General features: G+C 51.8%; 1 protein-coding gene across 1 annotated transcript; it reads left to right on the top strand.

Annotated features, from left to right (window-relative positions):
• Window positions 1-2,474: 2,474 nt before the first annotated feature.
• On the top strand, window positions 2,475-4,855 carry neurod6a (neuronal differentiation 6a). Its single transcript, XM_028967028.1, has 2 exons — window positions 2,475-3,405; window positions 3,576-4,855. Exon 2 carries the CDS (start codon window positions 3,583-3,585, stop codon window positions 4,366-4,368), a length of 786 nt encoding a protein of 261 aa, XP_028822861.1. The 5' UTR covers window positions 2,475-3,405; window positions 3,576-3,582; the 3' UTR covers window positions 4,369-4,855.
• The last annotated feature ends 5,466 nt before the right edge of the window (window positions 4,856-10,321 follow it).

The raw sequence follows: 10,321 nt of genomic DNA, 5'->3' as shown, positions 1-10,321 counted from the left end.
ATACACAATACACACTCACACATTCTCACATGCACACACACACACAATACACACACACATACTATATTTACATTTACAGCATTTACCGGACGCCCTTATCCAGAGCGACTTACAATCAGTAGTTACAGGGACAGTCCCCCTGGAGCAATTATTTTTTAGGGTTAAGTGTCCTAAACACATACACATGCATACACATTTAACAAACAAATACAAAATGTATAAATACATTATAATTTTTCTTAGTCTAGCACCCAACACTCTCCGAGCATGTTCTTCAATGACAAGTCTAAGCCTTATCAGGGCTCTTAGTTTGTATACTTGATATTCTATAGAAATCGAACGAGAGTTGCTGGTGTCTTCCCATTGTAAGTCGCTTTGGATAAAAGCGTCTGCCAAATAAAGTAAAGTAAAGTAAAGTAAAGTAAAGTAAAGTAAAGTAAAGTCCTGCTCAGGGACACGATGGTAGTAAGTGGGATTCGAACCCGGGTCTTCTGGTTCATACGCAGAGTGTGTTACCCACTAGGCTACTACCACTACCACATACTCATATATGCACACACACACATACATATACATACATAATACACACTCGCACACACACACACACACATGCACACACACACACTCACACACTCACACACACAGAAAACCAGGAGAACAACGAGGGATGATGTCCAGTCCGACCTCACCACGACAAAGAGCAGACACGGAAAAGTAGGAAGCGCTCCGCTAACCCAAAGTGAACAGCACAGCCCTAATGAACAGTCAAACTGTTCACGGAACCTTCCAGACTCAGGAAGCCCCCTGGCGCTCGGTGCCAGAACGTTCAGATAAAACACCAACTAGCGCAGGGAAGAGTCCCAAATCCAGCCTGCGCTCAGTCAGTGGGGTGGGGGGGTTCTGGCTGCAGAACAGCCTTGGGAACCGGAGGGTGGTGGGATGGTGAGGAATTCTGCCAGGAACGCTTCGGCACAAACCACCCTTTAATAATGCGCCTGCACACACACACACACACACACACACACACACAGAACCAACAGATACACACACAGCCTCCATCCAACAAGATGATGGCGGTCCTGAAGGAACGCAGGTGAACCGACTGCCAAAGGGCCACAACAAACAAACATGGCCGACAGCGCCAATCAACATTCCTGGCAGCGCCTCGTTCCCAGGTCGACCGTGCCGGAATGAATACGGAGCCTGGCAGCCAGTGCTGGGATGTTGAGCATGCATGGAGGGGCGGGGCCACTGACTCCATCTGAACGCATGGAGGGGCGGGGTCACTGACACAATCTGAACACTTGGAGGGGCGGGGTCACTGACACAATCTGCTTCCATGGAGGGGCGTGGCCGCTAACACAATCTGAACGCATGGAGGGGCAGGGCCACGGACACAATCTGAACGCATGGAGGGGCGGGGCCTCTGACACAATCTGCTTCCATGGAGGGGCGTGGCCGCTAACACAATCTGAACTCATGGAGGGGCGGGGCCACTGACACAATCTGAACACCTGAAGGGGCTGGGCTACTGACGCATTCTGATTGCATGGACGGGAGGGGCCACTGGCAGCATCTGAACGCATGGTAGGGCGTGGCCACTGCCACCATCTGAACGCATGAAGGGGCGGGGCCACTGCCACCATCTGAACACATGGGGGCATTCTAACGCTTTCTGATTGCATGGAGGGGCGGGGCTACTGACAGCATCTGAATGCATGGTAGGGCGGGGCCACTGACACCATCTGATTGCATGGAGGGGCGGGGCCAGAACCGGTAATGTTTATCTGATGAAAGAAAGTGAGAGCAGCGCAGAAATGTAGCAACAAAGAACATGAACAATTCAGAAATCCAAATCGTCTTTCCATTCGTTCTGCAGCAGCCTCGCACCTGGGTTCTACTGCACATAAACACGGACATTCTCCTGTCTGAATTCGTTCCCCACGGAACCAGGGTTCTGTATTTGAAAGTGTGGGTGTCTGCAGCCTCTCGCCATGTCGCCTTTAACAGCTCTGTGTGTGTGTGTGTGTGTGTGTGTGTGGTGTTCCGTCTCGATAACATGATAATTAAATCACTGGCAGGCAGTGCAGCACCGACGCCAGTAAAACACACGGAACCTTTCCTTCCTTTGTTCTTTCTTCTCCTTCTTTCTGTCTGCAGACAGGAGTCTATTTCCGAGTGGCGCTGTTGAATTTTTGATGTGGAATGGGACGTGCCCCTCGCTCCCCTTTCCTCCAGCACAATGATTTATTGCCCAAAAAGGGCAGAGAACTAATTAACAGAGTAATTAATTAATACACATTTGCATATTTGCATTTGCAATTAGTGCAGTCAAGTGATTAGTCTGAAATGGGAAATTTGACTCATCAGACGCTGGTTTGTGTTCTGGTCCAGAACGTTCCACAGCAGCTGAGACGTGTGTGTGTGTGTGTGTGTGTGTGTGTGTGTGTGTGTACATCATCATGTAAGGCAAATTGTCACGTTGTCATTGTCACTCCTCTACACCTGAAAAACGGGGTTCTGTGTGCCGTTCTCCCAGGTCAGGGGTGAGAAGTGAATGGCTAAATGACGACGATGCCACCTTCATGCCGGATGTGATCGAACGTTCCGCAGGGAACAAGGTAGCAGCTCCTGGAGTCTCTCGGTTCTCGGCAGGATAATAAAGGCGGAGCTGCAGTACCAGCAGCGGAAGCGTTCAGGAATACCAGAACATCGGGCACGGCGCTGCAGAACTGACCTGGAGACGGAACAGCCAGATGCACCGGTCACCAGGCCAGGACCCCCGAAAGAAGAACCGTCAGAACGGCCTGGAGAACAACACATCTGCAGAGGGCAGACAGGACGTGCAGAACCTAATTACTTTCAGCTCCCTCTGCCCAATTACCTCCTTTCATTGACCTTGACCCTAAGGTCACTTGTGAGGCTGGATGCCTTGATGAAGGGAAGATAAGTTCCATCAATCATCCTGCTGTCATTCTGGACGGGTTCTGTTTTCTCCAGGGTTCTGCTCCTTATTACAGTTCCCTAATTGGGAACGAATTTAACACGTTGGTTAAAATTTCTGCCGATCTGCAGATGAATTCACTCGTTTTATTGGATTTACAGGAACCCCGGTTCTCCGTGAGGATCTGGAAGTGGCTGCGGGGCTCTTTGTGGCTTCGCTGTGGTGCCCGGCTAGAGGAACGCCAGATGATTGGGGAGGAATAAACGTCCCCCGGGACCAGGGCGCGTGACGCCGTGGCCACGTGACGTAGGCGGCAGATGGCATGGGTACCAGGCTTGGCAGTTGGCATCAGTGTCATTCCTCAAAGCAAGAAAGAAAGCGGCGGGGAAGGCGGAGAGGATCGGAACCGGGGAAAAAACAACTTTCCAGGCGATGAGTCGCAGCAACTGACCCGGAATCAGGTAGGAGCGGTTCTCCAGGAAGGAACTTCTCCATCTGACGCATGAAGCTGAAATGTTGATAAGATCTTAAGTGGGATTAAAATAATAAAGGTAGAAATTTGGGGGTCGGGCACGGAGAACCCGTCCAGGCTGAGCGCCTGATTCCTTCAGACTCTGCCTTCTCCTCCCAGGAGCAGCATGCTGACTCTCCCGCTGAAGGAGGAGGACAGCGTCCCCGGGACGGTGGAGGAGTCGGAGAAGGACGAGGATGAAAACGGGCTGGCCAGGCGGCGGGGCGCGAGGAAGAAGAAGGCGACCAAAGCCAGGATGGACCGCGTGAAGCTGCGCCGCATGGAGGCCAACGCCCGGGAGAGGAACCGCATGCACGGGCTGAACAACGCGCTGGACAGCCTGCGCAAGGTGGTGCCCTGTTACTCCAAAACGCAGAAGCTGTCCAAAATCGAGACCCTGCGCCTGGCCAAGAACTACATCTGGGCCCTGTCCCAGGTCCTGAGCAGCGGCAAGCGGCCGGACCTGCTGGCCTTCGTCCAGACGCTCTGCAAGGGCCTGTCCCAGCCCACCACCAACCTGGTGGCGGGCTGCCTGCAGCTGACCGGCAGGAACCCCGGCGGCGGGGAGGGGTCCCCGTACCACGCCGCCTACCCCGGCGCCCCGCACCACAGCCCCGGCGCCCCGCCCGCCTCCGGACCATACCGGCCGTTCGGCTACTGCGGCTCCTACGAGGCGTTCTGCGAGAGCCCCTCCCCAGAATGCAGCAGCCCCCCCATCAACTTCAACGCCATCTTCTCCCTCAAACACGAGGAGCAGGGCGATTATGGGAAGAGCTGCCACTACGGCGTGCGCTACTGCACCGCGCCGGCCCAGAGTGCCCTGACCTCCGACCTCCATTTCCCCTACGACCTCCACCTCCGCGGCCAGTTGTACCATGGCCAGGAGGAGCTCCACACCACGTTCCACAACTGAGCAGAGCGGGGCAGGTCCATCGTGAATCTCATGTCAGGCTTTCGTGTGTCTGGTACCTGATCTTCTGGAGATGTGAAAGCAGAAGGTGGCGATCGATGGAATCAGAGTAGAAGAACAGGAACCATCCATTTCCGAAGGTCTAGATAACTATTTATTTATTTGCTCATTAGTCTCGTTGAATTAATCAATCACCCAAATGTAATCAATTTAAAGACATTTTTAATCGAATAGGAAATCAGACTAGAGAATTCTGTTGTGACGCGTGCATTTTCTGCTGCAGATTCCTGCTCTACGTTCTACGGTCATGAATTATGCGCTGGAAACGCGATTGTCCTTTAAAAGCCTTAAACTCTGAGTTCTGCATGGTTCTGCATGGTTCTCCGGAATCCTCGGTGATGAACTGGCTGAGAGCACTAAACTGGTTTTGTGCAAATTTGTAAACTGTAATGGGGTTTTTGTACAGCGAAATAAAGATTTACTTGAAAACCACGTTTTTTATTTATTCTAAATCAGTTTTCTTTTCAATTAATTCAATTAAACATTTATTATTATTATTATTATGCATTCCTGTAAATTGTAAACTGCTGAGCGTGGGCTACTTTTAAACATAGTAATGTAAAGATGACAGACAGCAATAAAACTATATCTCATGGAAATAAAAGATAATAAAATATTTCATATTTCAAAAAATCGTTTTTATTTGTAATGACTGAAGTGTGATGAACAGGTATGAAGATCAGAGATGGACCATACTTTATTAATTGGACTTTATTTCTATGTAATTCTATTTTACTATAAAATACAGTGTGTGTGTGAGGATGAAACACACCTGAACAGTAAAGGTGCGTAATAAAAGGTGTGAATGTGGAGTAAAACTTGATTAGGGACGTGCCACACCCGGGGGAGGAGTCAGAAGTACATCCTCCTCAGAGAGGCGCTCATTAACAGAAAGGTGGCACCTCCACGCATGATGGAGAAAAGCAGAACACGCGGACCAGGAACATGCGTTCTCAGCGCCAGGTTCCATCCTGCGCCACTAATGAGAACCCACAGACGGGAGTTTAAAATAAGCGCCGTGTCCAAGGAGGGGTGTGAAGAGCGAGAAGCAACATATGGCAGCGTGGAGGTGGCGGGTCCATAAAAAATGTAAAAACACACAAACACACACACACACACACACACACACACACACACATTTACACTCAGTCTGTCAACCACCAAAACTCCAAAACTACAACATTTTGTGTTGGTCGGAGCCCTATTGGAAATCTGGTTCTCAGTTCTGGATCGCAAGTGTTGCTCGTTGGTCGGAACCCTATTGGAAATCTGGTTCTCCGTCTCAGTTCTGGGTCGCAGGTGGTTTCAGGTGATAGGTGATGCCGTGTTGCTCGTTGGTCGGAACCCTATTGAAAATCTGGTTCTCTACATCTCAGTTCCTAGTCGCAGGTGGTGCCGTGCTGCTCGCTGGTCGGAACCCTAGTGGAAATCTGGTTCTCTACATCTCAGTTCCGGGTCGCAGGTGGTGCCGTGCTGCTCGTTGGTCGGAACCCTATTGGAAATCTGGTTCTGTACATCTCAGTTTCGGGTCGCAGGTGGTGCTGTGCTGCTCGTTGGTCGGAACCCTAGTGGAAATCTGGTTCTCCGTCTCAGTTCCGGGTCGCAGGTAGTTTCGGGTGCCGCCGTGCTGCTCATTGCTTGGAACCCTAGTGGAAATGTGGTTCTCTACATCTCAGATCAGGGTCACAGGTGGTTTCAGGTGGCACCGTGTTGCTTGTTGGTCGGAACCCTATTGGAAATCTGGTTCTCCGTCTCAGTTCTGGGTCGCAGGTGGTTTCAGGTGATAGGTGATGCATTGTTGCTCGTTGGTCGGAACCCTATTGAAAATCTGGTTCTCTACATCTCAGTTCCGGGTCGCAGGTGGTACTGTGCTGCTCGTTGGTCAGAACCCTATTGGAATCTGGTTCTCTACATCTCAGTTCCTAGTCGCAGGTGGTGCCGTGCTGCTCGTTGTCGGAACCCTATTGGAAATCTGGTTCTCTACATCTCAGTTCCGGGTCGCAGGTGGTACTGTTGCTGCTCGTTGGTCAGAACCCTATTGGAAATCTGGTTCTCTACATCTCAGTTCCTAGTCGCAGGTGGTGCCGTGCTGCTCGTTGGTCGGAACCCTATTGAAATCTGGTTCTCTACATATCAGTTCTGGGTCACAGGTGGTGCCGTGCTGCTCGTTGCTTGGAACCCTATTGGAAATCTGGTTCTCTACATCTCAGTTCCGGGTCGCAGGTGGTACTGTGCTGCTCGTTGGTCAGAACCCTATTGGAAATCTGGTTCTCTACATCTCAGTTCCTAGTCGCAGGTGGTGCCGTGCTGCTCGTTGGTCGGAACCCTATTGGAAATCTGGTTCTCTACATCTCAGTTCCGGGTCACAGGTGGTACTGTGCTGCTCGTTGGTCAGAACCCTATTGGAAATCTGGTTCTCTACATCTCAGTTCCGGGTCGCAGGTGGTGCCGTGCTGCTCGTTGGTCGGAACCCTATTGGAAATCTGTTTCTCTACATATCAGTTCTGGGTCACAGGTGGTGCCGTGCTGCTCGTTGCTTGGAACCCTATTGGAAATCTGGTTCTCTACATCTCAGTTTCGGGTCGCAGGTGGTGCCGTGCTGCTCGTTGGTCGGAACCCTATTGGAAATCTGGTTCTCTACATATCAGTTCTGGGTCGCAGGGTGTGCCGTGCTGCTCGTTGCTTGGAACCCTATTGGAAATCTGGTTCTCTACATCTCAGTTCCGGGTCGCAGGTGGTGCCGTGCTGCTCGTTGGTCGGAACCCTATTGGAAATCTGGATCTCTACATCTCAGTTCCTAGTCGCAGGTGGTGCCGTGCTGCTCGTTGGTCGGAACCCTATTGGAAATCTGGTTCTCTACATCTCAGTTCCGGGTCGCAGGTGGTGCTGTGCTGCTCGTTGGTCGGAACCCTATTGGAAATCTGGTTCTCTACATCTCAGTTCCGGGTCGCAGGTGGTGCCGTGCTGCTCGTTGGTCAGAACCCTAGTGGAAATCTGGTTCTCTACATCTCAGTTCCGGGTCGCAGGTGGTGCCGTGTTGCTCGTTGGTCGGAACCCTATTGGAAATCTGGTTCTCTACATCTCAGTTCCGGGTCGCAGGTGGTGCTGTGCTGCTTGTTGGTCAGAACCCTATTGGAAATCTGGTTCTCTACATCTCAGTTCCGGGTCGCAGGTGGTGCCGTGCTGCTCATTGCTTGGAACCCTATTGGAAATCTGGTTCTCTACATATTAGTTCCGGGTCGCAGGTGGTGCCGTGCTGCTCGTTGATTGGAACCCTAGCGGAAATCCGGTTCTCCGTCTCAGTTCTGGGTCGCAGGTGGTTTCAGGTGATAGGTGATGCCGTGTTGCTCGTTGGTCGGAACCCTATTGAAAATCTGGTTCTCTACATCTCAGTTCTGGGTTGCAAGTGGTGCCGTGCTGCTCGTTGCTTGGAACCCTATTGGAAATCTGGTTCTCTACATCTCAGTTCCGGGTCGCAGGTGGTGCCGTGCTGCTTATTGGTCGGAACCCTAATGGAAATCTGGTTCTCTACATCTCAGTTCTGGGTCGCAGGTGGTGCCGTGCTGCTCGTTGATCGGAACCCTATTGGAAATCTGGTTCTCCGTCTCAGTTCTGGGTCGCAGGTGGTTTCAGGTGATAGGTGATGCCGTGTTGCTTGTTGGTCAGAACCCTATTGAAAATCCGGTTCTCTACATCTCAGTTCTAAGTCGCAGGTGGTGCCGTGCTGCTCGTTGCTTGGAACCCTATTGGAAATCTGGTTCTCTACATATTAGTTCCGGGTCGCAGGTGGTGCCGTGCTGCTCGTTGATTGGAACCCTAGCGGAAATCCGGTTCTCCGTCTCAGTTCTGGGTCGCAGGTGGTTTCAGGTGATAGGTGATGCCGTGTTGCTCGTTGGTCGGAACCCTATTGAAAATCTGGTTCTCTACATCTCAGTTCTGGGTTGCAAGTGGTGCCGTGCTGCTCGTTGCTTGGAACCCTAGTGGATATCTGGTTCTCTACATCTCAGTTCCGGGTCGCAGGTGGTGCCGTGCTGCTCGTTGGTCAGAACCCTATTGGAAATCTGGTTCTCTACATCTCAGTTCCGGGTCGCAGGTGGTGCCGTGCTGCTCGTTGGTCGGAACCCTATTGGAAATCTGGTTCTCTACATCTCAGTTCCGGGTCGCAGGTGGTGCCGTGCTGCTTGTTGGTCGGAACCCTATTGGAAATCTGGTTCTCTACATCTCAGTTCTGGGTCGCAGGTGGTGCCGTGCTGCTCGTTGATCGGAACCCTATTGGAAATCTGGTTCTCCGTCTCAGTTCTGGGTCGCAGGTGGTTTCAGGTGATAGGTGATGCCGTGTTGCTTGTTGGTCAGAACCCTATTGAAAATCCGGTTCTCTACATCTCAGTTCTAAGTCGCAGGTGGTGCCGTGCTGCTCGTTGCTTGGAACCCTATTGGAAATCTGGTTCTCTACATCTCAGTTCCTAGTCGCAGGTGGTGCCGTGCTGCTCGTTGGTCGGAACCCTATTGGAAATCTGGTTCTCTACATATCAGTTCTGGGTCGCAGGTGGTGCCGTGCTGCTCGTTGGTCGGAACCCTATTGGAAATCCGGTTCTCTACATCTCAGTTCTGGGTCGCAGGTGGTGCCGTGCTGCTCGTTGGTCGGAACCCTATTGGAAATCTGTTTCTCTACAACTCAGTTCCTAGTCACAGGTGGTGCCGTGCTGCTCGTTGGTCGGAACCCTATTGGAAATCTGGTTCTCTACATCTCAGTTCCGGGTCGCAGGTGGTGCCGTGCTGCTCGTTGGTCGGAACCCTATTGAAAATCTGGTTCTCTACATCTCAGTTCCGGGTCGCAGGTGGTACTGTGCTGCTCGTTGGTCAGAACCCTATTGGAAATCTGGTTCTCTACATCTCAGTTCCTAGTCGCAAGTGGTGCCGTGCTGCTCGTTGCTTGGAACCCTATTGGAAATCTGGTTCTCTACATCTCAGTTCCGGGTCGCAGGTGGTGCCGTGCTGCTCGTTGGTCAGAACCCTATTGAAATCTGGTTCTCTACATCTCAGTTCCGGGTCGCAGGTGGTGCCGTGCTGCTCGTTGGTCGGAACCCTATTGGAAATCTGGTTCTCTACATCTCAGTTCCGGGTCGCAGGTGGTGCCGTGCTGCTTGTTGGTCGGAACCCTATTGGAAATCTGGTTCTCTACATCTCAGTTCTGGGTCGCAGGTGGTGCCGTGCTGCTCGTTGATCGGAAATCTGGTTCTGCCGTGCTGCTCGTTGATCGGAACTCTATTGGAAATCTGGTTCTCTACATCTCAGTTCCGGGTCGCAGGTGGTGCCGTGCTGCTCGTTGGTCGGAACCCTATTGGAAATCTGGTTCTCTACATCTCAGTTCCGGGTCGCAGGTGGTGCCGTGCTGCTCGTTGGTCGGAACCCTATTGGAAATCTGGTTCTCTACATCTCAGTTCCTAGTCGCAGGTGGTGTCGTGCTGCTCGTTGGTCGGAACCCTATTGGAAATCTGGTTCTCTACATCTCAGTTCCGGGTCGCAGGTGGTATTGTGCTGCTCGTTGGTCGGAACCCTATTGGAAATCTGGTTCTCCGTCTCAGTTCTGGGTCGCAGGTGGTTTCAGGTGATAGGTGATGCCGTGTTGCTCGTTGGTCGGAACCCTATTGAAAATCTGGTTCTCTACATCTCAGTTCCGGGTCGCAGGTGGTGCCGTGCTGCTCGTTGGTCGGAACCCTATTGGAAATCTGGTTCTCTACATCTCAGTTCCGGGTCGCAGGTGGTGCCGTGCTGCTCGTTGGTCGGAACCCTATTGGAAATCTGGTTCTCTACATATCAGTTCTGGGTCGCAGGGTGTGCCGTGCTGCTCATTGCTTGGAACCCTATTGGAAATCTGGTTCTCTACATCTCAGTT

This window comes from Denticeps clupeoides, chromosome 2 (genome assembly GCF_900700375.1).
Source record: "Denticeps clupeoides chromosome 2, fDenClu1.1, whole genome shotgun sequence".
Lineage (NCBI taxonomy): Eukaryota > Metazoa > Chordata > Actinopteri > Clupeiformes > Denticipitidae > Denticeps > Denticeps clupeoides.
The sequence above is the reverse complement of the archived record's forward strand: the minus strand, read 5'-3'. Positions and strand labels throughout refer to the sequence as shown.

Coding starts and splice junctions, on each gene's coding strand:
- neurod6a (XM_028967028.1), top strand. CDS start 3,583: ATGCTGACTCTCCCGCTGAAGGAGGAGGACAGCGTCCCCGGGACGGTG.